Source organism: Diabrotica virgifera, chromosome 9 (genome assembly GCF_917563875.1).
Source record: "Diabrotica virgifera virgifera chromosome 9, PGI_DIABVI_V3a".
Classification (NCBI taxonomy): Eukaryota; Metazoa; Arthropoda; class Insecta; order Coleoptera; family Chrysomelidae; genus Diabrotica; species Diabrotica virgifera.
In genome coordinates, this window is record NC_065451.1 from 170,702,023 (window position 1) to 170,720,138 (window position 18,116).

The following is an 18,116-nucleotide window of genomic DNA, read 5'->3' on the forward strand; positions in this document are numbered from 1 at the left end:
CGCGTTTTCGCTACCTGTTGATCGCTACTGTTTCCTCTTAACGGTGTAAAATTATGCCGCTCGACAAAGGTTAATCAACTCAAAATATTTCCGATGCCGTGTCAAATATTTAAGACTCTCACTGTCTTGTCATCATATTCTATTTGACTCAGTACGTTGTATGACAAAGATAGCGAATGTTCGATTTGGAAAATATCCCCACGGACATGGAGTCAATTTTTTTCAAATCCTGAAAAAACTAATAAATATTTTTAAAAAATTTAAACGCAGAATGAAAGACTAAATTATTATCGAGGGCTGAAAGTCCCTTAGAATAAATAAAAAGTTTTAGGTCTGGATCCCGCGTAAGAAAAAAAAGTTGATTAATAGCAAGCTGAAAATTTGTTAATAGCTTAAGGGTGTCTAGTCGGACAAACTTTGGTATATGGGACCACTGGAACAGGGGAAGTTTTAATTGTGGAAGAGGTTAAAAATTTGGAACGGTCAGACCACGAAAACGGTACATGTATTTTGACCGACAGAACAGATTTAAACTCTCCGAACAGAGATTAAACTCTCATGCAAAAATCAGACTGCTATTTATCACCAAATGGGCGTTTTAATGAGTGGAACATGTAGAATATGTCAAATGACAGGAATTATGACAGGTGATAAATAGCAGTCTGATTTTTGCATGAGAGTTTAATCTCTGTTCGGAGAGTTTAAGTCTGTTCTGTCGGACAAAATAAATGTGCCGTTTTCGTGGTCTGACCGTTCCAAATTTTTAACCTGTTCCACAATTAAAACTGCCCCTGTTCCAGTGTTCCCATATATCATAGTTTATCCTACTAGACACCCTTAAGCTATTAACAAATTTTTAGCTTGCTATTAATCAACTTTTTTTTCATACGCGGGATCCAGACCTATTTCATTGAACGAGATATTTGAAATTAAAAATTACACTACATTTTCTCTTAGTTTTTCACCTCTGTAGTTTATTAAAATAAACATTACAAAAGTTTTCAAAGACTTTCGGCCCTCGGTAAGAACGTAATCCTTCATTCTGCGTTTAAATTTTTCAAAAACTTATTAGTTTTCTCAAGATTTGAAAAAATGAATCCCATTTAAATAGCATTAGTGCCGAAACTACGTACCCATCCCCTAACGATTGGATTAAAGATTTTGCAGCAAAAAAAGCTAGAAAAATGAGTGTTTAGAGTTTAGATATGAGATTTATTATGAGTATGGAGTGGAGCGAGTGTCAATGTTGATCACTAATCCAACTTTATCCAAATTAAGAACATGACATTGACGTTTTTCAGTATAAGAGAATAATGTGACAATTTAACGATCTAAAAGTTTATTTGTGGTATTCTTAATATTTTTATTTTTCAGTACCGTAGCCTTTTACTGTTATACAGTTCATATTATTTAGCTTGTTCTTTTACTTATAAAGTCTTTTCAACTCGGCTTTTTTAGTCTTTTGCTGTCACCTGTATCTACTTTTCCCCCGGATAAAACAAATGCTATTTAATTTTAACAATTAAGGGCAGAGGCGCAAAATGTTGCCTGTCAAAATGTTCAATGTGATTTACCAATATACTTTTTGTAGTACCAATGTTGTATCAATTTTAAAAAGTAAAATTAAAATAAACGTTATGTATTAATATTATGTGCGTTATGCATTAATTACATAATCGTGAAGTTATCGGGGGCCGCTCGGGGTAATTTGGCCTAGGGCCGCAAGTACCCTAAATCCGGCACTGTACATAGATAGCTAAATTGCTTGATACAAAATTCACATTTTAGATGTTTCACGAGTGTGAATTCTGATACGAATCTTTAAAGCAATTAGTTTAGTAAACTGCATGCTGCAAATTTCACATTTGTAAGGTGTTTCATCAGTGTGAATTATCATATGAATCTTTAGAGAACTTAGTTGAATAAACTGGTTATTACAAATTTCACATTTATAAGATTTTTTCACCAGTGTGAACTACCTTATGTTATAAGGATTTGATCAATGTGAAGTTTTATATGATAAAATTTAAACCGCTTAATTGACTAAACTGCTTACTACAAATTTCACACAGATAAGATTTTTCACTAGTGTTAACTAGTTTATGAGTATTCAAATTACTTTTTATAGTAAACCGCTTACTACAAATTTCCCATTCGTAACGTCTTCACCAGTGTGATTTCTCATATGAATTTTAAACTACTTTTATTGAGTAAACTGCTGACTACAAATTTTACATTTATAAGGTTTTTTACTAGTGTGATTTCTTTTATGCGCATTTAAATGACATCAGAGTGAACGACTTAGTAAAGATTTCACATTTATGAGGTCTTTCACACAGTGGCGGTTGGTCAGAGGAGCCAAGGAAGGCTTACTCTGCCATATTTTTTACACACACTACACTGTTTTGTTTATTTTCAATCGCGAAAAACAACAAGCACTCTTACTATTAGACAAAGTGTAAATGCCACGCTATGACAGGACCCTAAAATTAGTTATCCCGAGATACATGTAACGGAGGCTAGTGGCTGACAAGGGAGGCAGACCGGCCGCTAGCCTCCGTTATATGCATCTCGGGATAACCAATTTTAGGGTCCTGACTACAAATAATATGAAATCTAAAAGTGCAAATTTTGTCATGAAATTTGGTGTGTGGAGTTAGAATAATATTTGGAACAACTTGTTCAAATAACTTTTTCGGATATCTCTAATGCGAAGCAAATTATCTGAAATTTACCGTGTTTGTGGATTCGCAGTAGGCTGCTTTTAAAATTTAAATTTTAGTTGAGTATCTTAAAGAATATGAACCTTCAACCTGTATGACTGAGCAAAACTTTAAATCTGTCTTTATTTTGATAGCTGATATATAGTGTGTACATTTTAAGTGAGACACACTGTATTTATATTTATGTCTCTTTTATATATCAGCTTCTTTCTCTCAGTCAGGAATTAAAACAATTGTGTTTTTTTTTGTTACTTAATATTTCGCCAATTCGATGCTCGCTTCTTCAATTATGCACTAAAATTTTATTAAAACAAAGGTGTGAGCAAAATAAAAATAAAATTACATGCATATTTATTTACAAAGATGGAGTTGTTAACAAATAAACGACACAAACATTTATACTTTTAAAACACTTTTAAAATTAGACCAACTTTTTAAAATGATATATTATGAAATTGGAAAAAATTGGAAAAAATAAAAGGGGCTTTAATTTAATTTTTGGCGCATTTTTTTTTGCTAGTGCAAATTTGTCTAGATATTTTATAGGTATAGCCCCCCCCCTATTGTAAAAATCAATCACCACCAATGCTTTCACCAGTGTGAATTGTCATGTAAAGCTTTAAACTACTTTGTTGAGTAAACCGCTTACTACAAATTTCACATTTATAAGGTTTCTCACCATTGTGAACCATAAAATTTACCACTGCATTTACAAGCAATATCACAAAGTCTTAGCGTTCCGGTACTGCTTAATTTGCGACTACACCTTGGTGTGAATTACCTTATGTTTAATTAGACCACCTTTTTGAGAAAACTTTTAAAGCATATCACACATAAGGTTTTTCATTAATGTCAATTCTCGTATGAATTTTTAATGTACTTAGTTCAGTAAACTGCTTATTACAAATATCACATTTATGAAGTCTTCTATAAGTGTGCATTCTCAGATGAAGCTTTAAATTACTTAGTTGCGTAAACTGCTTTCTACAAATTTCACATTTATAAGGTCTTTCACCAGTGTGAATTGTCATATGAAGCTAGCTGAACTGCTGTGTCGAGTAAACCGCTTACTACAAATTCAACGTTTATAAGGTTTTTGACCAGTGTGAACTTTTATATCATAATCTAAACTAATTTGGTAATTAAATTGCTTACTACAAATTTCACATTTTAGGGTTTTCAGCAGTGTGAATTCTCAAATGCTCCTTTAGATTACTTAGTTTAGTAAACTGTTTACTGCAAATTTCACATATATAAGGTGTTTAATCAGTGTGAATTCTCATACGAATGAATCTTTAAAGCCCTTAGTTTAGTAAACTGCTTACTACAAAGTTCACATTCATGAGGTGTTTCATCAGTGTGAATTACCATATGAATTTTTAGAGAAGTTAGTTGAGTAAACTGTTTATTACAAATTTCACATTTATAACGTTTTTCATCAGTGTGAATTATTTTATGAGTTTTCAAATTACTATTTCTAGTAAACTGCTTACTACAAATTTCACATTTATAAGATCTTTCACCCGTGTGAATTTTCATATGAAGCTTTACACTACTTGGTTGAGTAAATTGCTTACTACAAATTTCAAATTTACAGAGTTTTTCACCAGTATGAACTACCTTATATTCATAAGGCATCTGCTCAGTGTGAAGTTTCATATGATAATTCAAACCACTTAACTGACTATATTACTTACTACAAATTTTACACAGATAAGGTTTTTCATTGGTGTGAACTAGTTTATGAGTATTTAAATTACTTTTTATAGTAAAGTGCATACTACAAAAGTCTTTCACCCGTGTGAGTTTTCATATGACGCTTTACATTACATAGTAGAGTAAATTGCTTACTACAAATTTCACATTTATAAGATTTTTTACCAGTGTGAACTACCTTATTATGTCTACTTAAACCAGCTTTTTAAGAAAACCTTTTAAAGCATATTTCACATTTGTATGGTTTTTCATTTGCGTGAATTATTTTATGAGTATTTAAATTACTTTTTATAGTAAACTGCTTACTACAAACTTCACATTTATAAGGTCTCTCACCAGTGTGAGATCTCATATGAATCTTTTGATGACTTAGTTTAGGAAACTGCTTATTACAAATTTCACATTTATAAGGTCTTTCACCAGTGTGAATTGTCATATGAGTATTTAAACTACTTTTTTGATTAAACGGTTTACTACAAATTCCACATGTATAAGGTTTTTCACTAGTATGAATTCTTTTATGAATATTTAAATTATCTCTTTTAGCAAATTTCTTACTACAAATGTCACATTTATAAGGTTTTTTACCAGTGTGAACTACCTTATGTTTATTTAAAACACATTCTTGGGAAAACTTTTTAAAGCATGTTTCACATTTATGAGGTTTTTTTTCAGTGTGAATTATTTTATGAGATTTCAAATTACTCTTTGTAGTAAACTGCTTGCTACAGATTTCACATTTATAAGGTCTTTCACCAGTGTGAATTCTTTTATGAATATTTAAATTATCTTTTAAAGCAAATTTCTTACTACAAATTTCACATTTGTAAGGTTTTTCACCAGTGTGAACTACCTTATGTTTATTTAAAATACTTTTTAGGGAAAACTTTTTAAAGCATATTTTACATTTATAAGGTTTTTCACCAGTGTGAACTACCTTATGTTTACTTAAATTACTTTTTTGAGAAAACTTTTTAAAGCACATCTCACATTGATAAGGTTTTTCATTAGTGTGAATTCTCGTATGAATCTTTAAAGTACTTAGTGTAGTAAACTGCTTACTACAAATTTCACATCTATAAAATCTTTCATCAGTGTGAATACTCATATGAAGCTTTAAACTACCTAGTTGAGTGAACTCTTTACTACAAATTTCACATTTATATGGTGTTTCACCAGTGTGAATTTCCATATGGGTATTAAAATTAAGTTTTGTACTAAACTGCTTACTACAAATTTCACATTGATATGAACTTTCATTAGTAGAAGTTTCCAATTGTACTTTGGTAGCATCGAATGGTTTCGTACCTTCCATTGTAGTATCCTGTGGAGCACCTAGAATATAAACGAAATTATAAAAATTTGTTTTTTACTGAAAGGGAAATTTAATCTATACTCGGGTTCACTCATAGATTTCAGCGTTGGCTTTTATTAATCCGGTCAAATTAGACATCAAAATAGTTGGCAAATAACAAAAATTGACGGAGAGCCAAATTTTGGAGGAGAGCTAGAGCTTACCATAACAAATAAAGTGTTAAAAGTCCCCATCGATCCCATGTGTGCAACAAAAGTTATTCGGGGTCAAAGGTCAAAATTTGAGATTTTTTGGATTTTTCTCGAAAACAGTAAGTTTTATCAAAAAAACAAACATCAAACCAGAGTTGTAGATCTTAACATTCTCTACAAAAGTAGTCCTTACAATTTTTTTCCCAAGAGTTACCATTCCTGAGATATCGCGATTTTAAAAGTTACTTTATACATTACATGCACATAAACCACGTATATACAGTCGGAAAAATGAAAGAATCCCCATGAACGATCACATCATTCACTTATTTTGTATTTGCTGTCTTTTTCTATAAATAACAAACGTTTGTTATAGAAAAAGGTAGCAAATACAAAATAAGTGATTAATGTGATCGTTCATGGGTATTCTTTCATCATAATGTGGCACTTAAGACAAGTGCCACATGAATGAATGCCTATTTGTGTCTCTTTTATACAATAATATATTATACTGTTCTAAAATATTTCTTCAAAACATAATCAGTCCCAAACTGAATTTCCTCTATCCATGTGGCCTTGAAAAACATTTGGCTATACCACTGTTTAAAAAATAACATAATATTGTCTATTGTAAACAATTGCTACAGCATTGTCGGTAGGTCTTGTCTTGTTCATATTATCTGTTTCTTTTAGTGCTAAAGGTTCAGTTCAAGTGAATATAAGTACTTATTAAAAGCGTCTACCATTTAGCAGATATTACTGGTTTACAGTGACAGTGGTATTTGACGGCTACAATGACTCGACAAAGAATATTAAAGCTGCAGAACAACGTCGTCGAACTGCAAAAACATCATTGGGTTCCGAGATTTCTTTGATGAAAATATAACAGTTCCAGCGAATCAACAACAATTTTTGGCTAACATTATCAATAAATCTCGTTTCATTTCCATGTTAACTGACAAATTAACAGCTGCGAATATTGAAGTGAAACAGGCTAAAAATGACGCAGATGACCTTATAATTGAGACAGCAATTGAAAAATTTATGGCAACAAACACAACAATATTGTAGTTGGTGAAGATGTTGATCTGTTAGTACTGCTTACTGCAAGGACTCCAGTAGATAAAGTTATTTAATTTCTGAAACCTGGAACGGCTCAACAGCGAACAGCGATATAGTCTTCGAAAAGTTTATCGGCTTATCCCAAATGCCAAAAGTACATTTTATTTTTACATGCGATACCCGGCTGCGACACTACGTCAGCAATGTACAGAAGAGGCAAAACGTCAGTACTTAAATTATTCGAAAATAAAAAAGATTTGACTGACTGCTGTAAAGTTTTTACAGAACTTGATTCCACAGCGCAAACAATAATTACGGAAGGAATTCGCTTTCTTCTTGCGGTTTATGGAGCTCCAAAAAGAAATTAGTTGTCTTGATAAATGCCGATACTTAACTTTTGTAAAAAATACGCAAAACAAGAAACAAGTACAACTATCATGTCTTCCTCCAACATCAGCACCTGCTTTTGAACATTTGTATCGAGTATATTATCAACAAACATGGCTAGGCAATGAACTGAATCCAGAAGACTGGGGTTGGAAATTAATAGATAATACTCTGGAACCGATTAAAACCTTACTCCCACCTGCTCCAGAAAAACTCCTTAACACTGTTTTTTTGCAATTGCAAAAAAGGTTGTAGTGCCAAATGTGGATGTAAAAAAGTCGGGTTGCTGTGTTCTCTAGCGTGTACCAACTGCCAAGGTCAGTCCTGCTCAAATGTCCAGTTTAGTACAACAGAGGAAGACTCCTGTGATTTTAATGAAGAGACCAACGACTCAGTCACATTTGAACAATTTTTGAACATCCAGAAAGAGGAAGAGGAAGAAGATGAAATCGAAGAAGACTTGACTGTTGAAGTAGACTTCTAAAATATCTAAAGAAATCAAAACAATAGTTAACCTAATAATCAATAGCAATATCAATAATCAATATTCAATATCAATAATAAAGTAATATCTACAACTTGACCGGTATTGTTTCCTTAAATTATCCTAAAATTGTCAAAACAGTTAGTGGAGTAAGCCTACAGGGGAAACCACGCGCCGAGTACACTACTTCACAGGTGGTGTGGAAACGTGTGCATGTGCATATCATGTATAATGTGACTCTTAGGCAGGCCGCACATCAAAGAAACATGAAACGTAAATTACGTTTCATGGAAATAAAACACTGCTAAACAAATATACGTGCGGCCATTTATGAAACTCTCCGAAAATAAAAATATGTCATGAGCATGAATCACACTCGTTTCATTGGTAGGGGGACTTTGAGATTTGTTTCATCATCAGCCCATAGTCGTCCACTGCTGAACATAGGCCTCCTCGAAAAACTTCCATTCAGATCTATCCTGCGCTGCTGCAATCCAGTTGGTACAAATCCTCTTTATGTCGTCAGTCCATCTTGTGGGTGGGTATCATCTCTCATTCTAGCGACGTGTCCTGTCCACTTCCATTTAATTTTGGCTATGTGTTTTATTATGTCTTCTACACCACTTCTTCTACAAATTTCTTCGTTTCTTACCCTATCTCTTAACGTTATGCCCAACAATGATCTTTCCATTCTACGTTGCGTCACTTGTAGTTTTCGTGCAGATGTCCTTGTTAGGGTAAGTGTCTCTGCGCCATATGTAAGAACAGGCAGGACACATTGATTAAAGGCTCTTCTTTTTAAGCTGATGGGTATATCACCTTTAAAAATATCACGTAGTCTTCCATATGCTGCCAATCCCAGAGTTATTCTTCTTAGCAGCTCAGCAGTTTGATTGTCTCTGCTTATTTTTACCGTATGTCCAAGGTATATGTAGCTGTCAACAACTTCAATTTCGACGTCTTCTACCTTTAAAGGATGGCTCGGAACTAAATTCGTCATCATTTTGGTCTTTTGGTAATTAATATTTAGACCTACTTTACGTGCTGCATAGCGGAGTTCATTCAACATATCATTGGCAGTTTTTAGGTCATCTGAAATCAGAACTATATCATCTGCGAATCGTAGATGACTGAGCATCTCACCATCGATATTTATTCCTTTATTTTCCCATTCCAGTGATTTCAAAGCATGTTCAAGTAAAGTAATGAACAACTTAGGCGACATAGTATCTCCCTGTCGAATACCTCTCCTGATATATATATCTTATTGGTAGGACCGTACAGATTTATAGTTGTTGTAGCATTTCTGTATATATTTTCTATAATATTGGTGTACCTATGATCAATTCGACACTCTTCCAAGGCCTTAAGTAGTGCGATTAGTTCGATAGTATCAAACGCTTTATGGAAGTCTATAAACGTTAGAACTAGAGGTCTGTTATATTCAATTGATTTTTCAATCAAGACTTTGAGACACTGTAGGTGGTCATTTGTACCGTAGTTGGGGCGAAAACCAGCCTGTTCTTTTGGTTGGTACAGCTCAAATTTTGCTTCCAATCGATTGGTTATTATTCTGGTGTACAGTTTGTATAAATGGTTGAGTAGAGAAATTGGCCTGTAATTCTCTAGGTTCATGTTGTCACCCTTCTTATGCATAAGAATTGTAATTGAGTTATTCCAAACTATAGGAATTTTTTGACTATACAAGCAGAGATTGAAGAGGTCTTGTATTTTTTTCAGAAGAGAAGTTCCGCCAATTTTTGTAGCTTCTGTAACTATTCCATCATCTCCCGGAGCCTTGTTGTTTTTCATTTTTTGGAGTGCATATTGTATCTCATCTTGAGTAATTTCTGGAATATCCTCAGATCTCTGGTTTTGTACCGTGTGTCTATTTTCTGGATTTATGACATTGTTAACTTGGTTTGTGTATAATATAGTGTAGAACTCTTCGACTATTCCTAGTATTTTCTGTCTGTCTGTTGTTATCTCACCATTTTTATCCCTAAGCTGGAAAATTTCTTTTCTACTTGTCGTCATTTTTCGTCTCATTACCTTCATGCTCCGGTTTTGCTCTATAGTCTGTACTATTTTTTCATGTTTAAATTTCCTAATATCTCTTCTCACAGCTTTCGATATGTCTTTATTGAGTGCCCTAATGGTTTGTGGATCAATGTCCCTTTCACTTTTTAACTGTCTTCTTTCTGTTATTTTGTGTTGTGTTTCTAAAGTGATCTTTTCATCTCGTTTGATCTTTGGGCAAAAACGTGCTTGTGCCAGTTTAAGTGTATCAACTATTTGTTTGTTCAACTCATCGACATCGTTTGATATTATGGTGTGATCAAGAGTGTTATTAATGTAGTCTCCAAATGCTGTTTCGTCTTGTGGGCGTGTGCAGTGAAAGTATTTCTTTTTTAATATATGGCTTCTATCTAAATGAGTTGGTATCTCAATGGTAGCTCTAACCATCCTATGGTCAGTGTTTGTCGAGAATCTATTAAGAACGGTCACATCTTTAAATATATATTTTTTATCTGTAATAAAGTAATCTATTTCGTTGCGGGTATTGCCGTCTGGGCTCCTCCATGTCCAGCGTCTGTGTAGCTTTTTGTAGAAAAAGCTATTCATTTGATAAAGATTATTCTCTAGTAGAAATGACAAAAGCATTTCACCTCTCCCATTTCTACCCGGACTTCCGAAATTTCCCAGAGATATTTCCGATGCATCTAACTGTGTTCCCATTTTTGCGTTGAAATCACCACCCATGACAGTGTAGTGGCATTATTCTCTCTTATGGCTTCTAATATATCTTCGTAAAGTTGTTCTACCTCTTCGTCACGATGGGTTGATGTTGGTGCATAGACTTGTATGAACTTAACCGTACATTTTTTATTTAACTGTATTTTTATATAAATTACTCTCTCAGATATTGCTTTTAGTCCTGTCGCCAAGGGGGTACAACGGCCTCCTGTATTCAGATGGACGTACCCAAGTTTTTTTATGTATTTTGACCCGTAGAACACGAATTTTTTGGGTAACAGTTGATCCGAATGTCGATAAGTTTGTTATAAACAAAGAAGTTGAGGAATTACATAACAGCGATTTCTCGCAAAACAAAACATTTTTTTGTATTTTTTGGGCCATTCTAACCAAAAAATGTTCCTACAATTTTTTTCGTAGGATGCATAATTTTCGAGATAAATGCGGTTGAACTTTTAAAAAATCGAAAAATTGCAATTTTTGAACCCGAATAACTTTTGATTAAAAAAGAAAATAGCAATTCTGCTTACCGCATTTGAAAGTTCAAGTCAAATTATATCGGTTTTAATTATTTGCATTGCTTAAAATTTATTATTTTATTGCTAAAAAAAGCTAATAAACACCTAGTGCTTGAGTGATGTTTTCAATGATTTCTCATTTAAAATCGAACGAGTAGGTAGTATAGGTACAAGTGCAAGCTAGGCTATTTCTACGTAGCATGCATTAAAACGCATGTAATAGGTACGGGAAACACTATGTGTTTATAGCTTTTTTTAACAATAAAAAATAAATTTTTAGCAATGCAAATATTCAAAACCGATATAATTTGACTTAAACTTTCAAATGCGGTAAACAGAATTGCTATTTTCTTTTTTATGCATCCTACGAAAAAAATTATAGGAACATTTTTTGGTTAGAATGGCCCAAAAAATACAAAAAAATGTTTTGTTTTGCGAGAAATCGGTGTTATGTAATTCCTCAACTTCTTTGTTTATAACAATCTTATCGACATCCGGATCAACTGTTACCCAAAAAATTCATGTTCTACGGGTCAAAATACATAAAAAAAACTTGGGTAAGTCCATCTGAATACAGGAGGCCGTTGTACCCCCCTTGGCGACAGGACTAATTTACTAACACCACATTTTTGGAGAGTTTCTTGTGTATTATGATGCCTACTCCTCCTACAGAGATGTGTTCACTTCCCATATAGTAAAGTAGGTGACCAGAGTTTAGTGTTTCGAGAGACTCTCCTCGTCTTCTTACCTCACTGAGTCCGACTACGTCTCATTTAATGTTCTGTAGTTCGTTTTCTAATTCCAGTAATCTGTCTACCGACATCAGGGATCTAACGTTAAGCGTTGCAACTTTCATCGTAAATCGCTTTGTGTTTTTCTCAGGTTGTGTCAGAACTTTGTCCCCCCCAGAATCCGTGGGACAGACTGATAGATCAGTGTGAGACTCTGGGTTTTGAACCCTACTCACCTGGGGTAATCTTCCTTTATTATCTGACATTTCATTTTTCGAGGGAAAATGGCAATTTAAAACGCCGCGCTTGCCATGCGTGTTGGCGAGTTTAAGAGGAGAGAATAGATAGTGTGAATAAAATAGTGACCCGTCTGTCCTCGGAAACCTAATAGCCATTCGGGGTCGGAAGAAAACAAGAGTTAGCGAAGGGAGGCTGATAGGATAGATCAAAGAACATTTCACTTAAGACCAGTTGAAGAAGAGTGAAATGTGAAGGCCCTCATAACTCGCCAGGTGCGATTCATGAGCGTATGAGTATTTATGCATATTGTGTTCCCGCTCATACATCGGGGTAGTGACTACAGACTGTATGGCTCGTCCAGCATGCCATAGCCTGTACAACTGGGGGCACGACATACTGCGCTGCAAACCTCGTACCCCCCGAAGTCCATGGCCTGACCCTTTAGCACTGTTTTATTTTCATGAAACATGTTTTTCGTTTCATGATTCATGTTTTTCGTTTAATGTTTGTTTGATGTGCGGCTTGCCTTAGAATGGCGATATCTCAGGAATGGCAACTCTTAGGAAAAAAATAGTACGGACTATTTTTGTAGAGAATTTTAAGATCTACAACTTTAGTTTAAGGTTCTTTTTTGATAAAACTTACGGTTTTCGAAAAAAATCCAAAATTTTGACCTTTGACCCCGAATAACTTTTGTTGCACACATGGGATCGATGGGGACTTTTAAAACTTTATTTGTTATGGTATACCCTAGCTCTCCACCAAAATTTGGCTCTCTGACAATTTTTGTTATTATTTCAAATGTCTATATAGACCGGGTTATATGACCAATGTAAATCAAATGGAACAAAACGCTGCGCTGAACAGCGCGCTGTTGCGAGTTCGTTGTCGGCCTTACCGTGGCAAAGCCGGCTTCAGATACGCGTAAAGCGATACGAGAGTTTACCCACAATGACAACGACACTCCTATTAGACCGGGAGATATTATACAGAAGTTCAGCCACGATTTTCTAAGTCCTGCCTTTTGCAATACTGGAAGGGTAGACGATGTACTTACAATCTGTGGAAACATCCACAAATTTCCTGTAACATTTTCCTGTAAAAATTAGATTTTCCCAAAAAATAAAAATAGGGTTTTGCGATGAATTTCTAAGTCCTGTCATAACCGTAGATAGACAGGATACTATCGATTTTATGAAGAAAATTTTTTGGGCAGGAAGGTTGCAAACAGGGTAACGGAGTATATATTTATAAAAAAATTGTAAGGAAAATAATAAATTTTCATGATTTTCTAGGTCCTGCCAACTAAATAAACTAAACATATTTATTTCAAAATGATCAAAAAAAATATTGGCATGACGTCTCCTAATATTTAAGTATACTTGTCCCTTGGAAAATTCTGCGGAAAATTTTCACCCTGATTCCGTGATTTTCTTAGTCCTGCCTTTAAAAAGTTATAATACTCACACACAATCAATACCTTTTCGGTACTCGGCAGGAAGGTTAAACGGTTCTTGTAAGACGGCAGGAGTCCTAGATTTGTAAGAAAATTCGTGAAAAAGTCAACGATTTTCTGAGTCATGCCATTCTGCACATGTTTCAAGAATCTTAATATAAGTCTATTTACAAAGAGGCAGGATGGTTTTATGGTTATTTTGTATACAGGGTGGGGCATTAGTGTGACAAAGTCCAATTACTCGTTTGTCGTAAGATAAACGAAAAAAGTTATTTAGGTAAAACATGGGCCACAGATAGGACTATGATTTAACAGTATTTTCTAGTATACAGGGCTACCCGTTTTCACAGGGTGACACAAATTTATGTTTTTTTTAATGAAATACCCTGTATATTTTTACATTTTTGGATTCTACTCGATGTTCTCTTTAATAAAATATAGTGTTTTGAAATATTATGCGAGGTAGTTTAAAATATAATTACGTTTTTTTGTTAATTTTGTAGGAACATTCACACCCTATACATATTGTTAATGATTTGATATCCAAACTTCTATTAATTTATGTTCAAACGATTTTTAATATAGTCTACCATTGTCAGTTATTAATAATATACCAAAATGTTTAATTTTAGTATACGGGGTTGGTTGAAACTCGGAATGAGTATTTTCTGAGTTTTCTTAAATGGGACACCCTGTATTTTAGTATTATAATAAAGTGATATTTTATGGTACCTTTTTATTTGTTAAGCATTTTCTATACCATATTTATATATTAATTTCGGCAGTAAATTGATACAGACAGATTACTTAGATGGTTTTTGGGGTTTCTGAACAAGAATGTCACATTAGAACAGATATCTTCCCTAAGGCGAGCCGCACACCAACGAAACATGAAACGTAAAACACGTTTCATGAAAATAAAACACGGCTAAACAAATCTTAAAGTCCGCCTACCAATGAAACGAGTGTGATTCATGCTCATAAAACATTTTTATTTTCGGAGAATCGCATAAATGGCCCGACGTCTATTTGTTTAGCGGTGTTTTATTTCCATGAAACGTGATTTACGTTTCATGTTTCTTTGATGTGCGGCCTGCCTAAGGGAGCTAAAGCTCTTTACAGATGGCGCGTTGTAATTAGTTTTTTATATCTCCAGAACGCTTCCAATTCGAAAGACAAAAACTGGTCCGCCTTTTTTTCTTCCAGAGATAAATCGATTCCATCAATTGCGAATCTCTAGTACCGGTCATAGGAATCTTTTTTGTCTTTCCCTTTTAGGTATTTTTGACACTAGATTATTAAATTGTGAGCTATTCTAGTACTAAAAGTTACTCCTGCTTTAAGTCAGCAGGATGCACGGTTTTCTGGAAAAATCCATTTTAAAATTTTTCGTTTGTTGAATTTGAAAAAAATTTAAAAATAATTAAAAAGAAAACGGTGTATTTGCCGACTTAAAGCAAGAGTAACTTTTAGTACTAGAATACCTCATAATTTAATACTCTACTCTCAAAAATGTCTAAAAGTTTAAAGACTAATAAGTTATGAGATAAAATATCCGTTGATCTACCCAAGACGGATGTCTATGACCAGTACTAGAAATTCACAATTGATAAAATCGATTCATCTCTGGAAGAGAAATAAACGTAGCAGTTTTCGTTTTCCTAAATAGAATTTTTCTAAATTCTTTTAAACTCAAGAAACCAAAAAACGAAAAAATTTTCAAATCGATTTTTCTAGAACACTGCGTATTCTTCTGAGTTAAAGCATAAGTACCTTTTAGTACAAAACTATCCCAGAATTTAATAATACAGTGTCAGTAATGCTTAAAAGTTGGACAGAAAAGTTATTCGATAAAATATCCGTTTACTTACCCAAAACGGACCCCTATGACCGGTATTAAAAATTGACAATTGATAATTGACATTTGACAATTGACCTCTGGAAGATAAATAAGTGTACCAGTTTTCGTTTTTCCAAATAAAAGCGTTCTGCAGCTATTTTAAAGAAACTAATTACAAGACTTCGATATGCTTCTTCTAGACGAAGCATATCGAAGTAGAGGTCGTCCGCCAACCAGATGGTCTGATGACATCAAACAGATCGACAGAAACTTGATGCAGACAGCACAGGACAGAAATGCATGGAGAAGACTGAGGGAGACCTATATCCAGCATTGGATAGATCCGGGTTGAATTATGACGATGACGAATTACAAGACGCCATCTTTAAAGAGCTCTAGCTTTCCAAGGAAGCATTTTTTAACTATGTGAATTGAGTTAAATTTTCTTAAAATTATCTGGGGAATCTCCGGTTTTCGTTTGTTATGAGAGCTTCTGGACACCCTGTATAATATAATGGGTAGGTAAATTCCCTACTATAACCAATAAATTGTAAAAATTGTTTATTTACTTTTATTGCGTTTACTTAGATAAAAATATGATCTAATCACTTAAAATAAAGATGTTACAGTTTGCTATTAGATTTGAAAAGTGTGTAAAAATTCCGAGACATTATTCAGGAAAATAATATTAATAGGATATGATTGTTTTAATGATATATAAACTAATTTTTTGTATTATTCATCTTTGCGGTTATCCTGCCAAGTTGTAAACGGTTTTATATTAGTGTTTTTTAAGCATACTCGACATGGTGTAACTCAGAAAATTGTGGTGATAGGAATATGTTTGTATAACACCCTGAAATCATTTTACGGACACACAATTTAATTTTTTATACGAAATAACTATACAACCATCCCGCCTATTTGAAAATAGATTTATATTAACCTTCTTGAGATATGTGCGAAATGGCATGACTTAGAAAATCGTGTAATTTTCCACGAATTTTCTTACAAATTTTTTAACTATATATAGTAAAAAAGGCGTAACTAAACATCCTGCCATTTTGAATAATGTCTACTGAAATTATTTATTTTATAACAAAATTTATTTTATGACTTAGAAAATCACGGAACCATAGTGAAAATTTTATACAGAATTTTCCAAGAAACAAGTGCAGTTAAACATTAGGTGACGTCATGCCAACATTTTTTTGGTCATTTTGAAATAAATATGAAATTTATTAAGTTGGCAGGACTTAGAAAATTATGAAAATTTCATTATTTTCATTACATGTTTGTATATCTGTATACTCCCTTATTCCTTTTGCAACCGTCCTGCTCAAAAAATTTTCTTCATAAAATAGTTATTCTATGGATATGGCAGGACTTAAAAATTCATCGCAACTCCCAATTTTTTTTTTTCATGGAAAATCTAATTTTCACAGGAAAATGTCACAGGAAACCCGTGGATTTTTCCACAAATTATAAGTACCTTCTCTAACCTTCCAGTATTGCAAAGGGCAGGACTTAGAAAATCGTGGTTGAACTTCTGTTAATATCTCCCGGTTTATATCGAACAAGGTTGTAACTCATTTTTAGCGATTTGACAGGAGAGGCAAAAAACGAAAACATGAATTTTTATAAATTTGTAGCGAAGTGATTAGACTCTTTTACACTAATGTGGTATGATATTTTTACAACATAATAAGGGATTACTGTGAGATGTATATTTTGTAATTTTATTATCTATTGAAAATCTTGAGTTTGATTGAGATACAATCTTGAGATTAAATAAGAGTATTCGTAGAAAAAGGGTGTATAACTCGCCTAACAACCATTTTACACTCTCCGTGTTAATTACTTTTCCCGTTTAACTACATATTAAAGATTGTATGTTTTGAGTTATTTGCAATATAGCTAGGAGAAAATTAGTTTTTATGGTATAGTTAAACAAAATATCAACTCACAGTTTACTCAATTTTAATTGGAAATTATAAATTTTACAATAACAATAATATTCTCTCATTATGAAAAAAACATGGTATAAAATATCTCAAATTTTTCGCATTTTTATTGCGTATCTGAAAATATTTAATTTTAACCCATTTTACTTTATTACTTTACTTTTTTACTATTAATATCTACTTCATATAGGTTCAAATTTGGAATTTGCTTCTGATTTATTTCAGCTAAGGATTTAGGCTTGTCTGATGCTTTGGCATATCGTATCATTGTTATCCATTGGTGTGGAGCATATACGACTTAACGGTTTTTCCGTTTTTCTATAAGGGCATGCATTGAATCACCTTCGTTTTGTGAATATGCTGTTTAAAAAAATACTTGTGTATTGTTAATATTAAACTTTTTCAATACATAGAAGTACGCAGCAAAAACTATTCCATATTTCTTTTGTCCACCGCAACTATCAAAAAGAAAAAAGTCCGTAAATCTTTTTTTACTTTCATTTCGATAAATTGACTCAAGGATCCCCCAAACCGACGCGAAAGTTTTGCGACGCGAATTTTCCGTAGCGGAACATTCGCAGGCGGAGCGGTAGCGGACAAGGGTTCCCCATATTGACGCGAAAGCCGACGCGACTATTCGCCATACAAATGTGAACAAATTATATTTTTAAATCGGCCAACAGGTTTAGGAAATACAAGACATCAAAAATGACCAAATTTTTAAGTGGGCGT

At 33.5% G+C, this 18,116-nt stretch overlaps 1 protein-coding gene across 1 annotated transcript in view; it reads right to left on the reverse strand.

Moving 5' to 3' along the window:
- Positions 1 to 798: 798 nt before the first annotated feature.
- Positions 799 to 18,116, reverse strand: part of LOC114337049 (zinc finger protein 235-like) — a 37,717-nt gene continuing 20,399 nt past the window's right edge. The window contains exon 3 of the mRNA XM_050661539.1: positions 799 to 5,774. Coding sequence (XP_050517496.1) covers positions 4,645 to 5,774 — 1,130 coding nt within the window. The 3' untranslated portion in view covers positions 799 to 4,644. The remainder of the gene's footprint in view (positions 5,775 to 18,116) is intronic.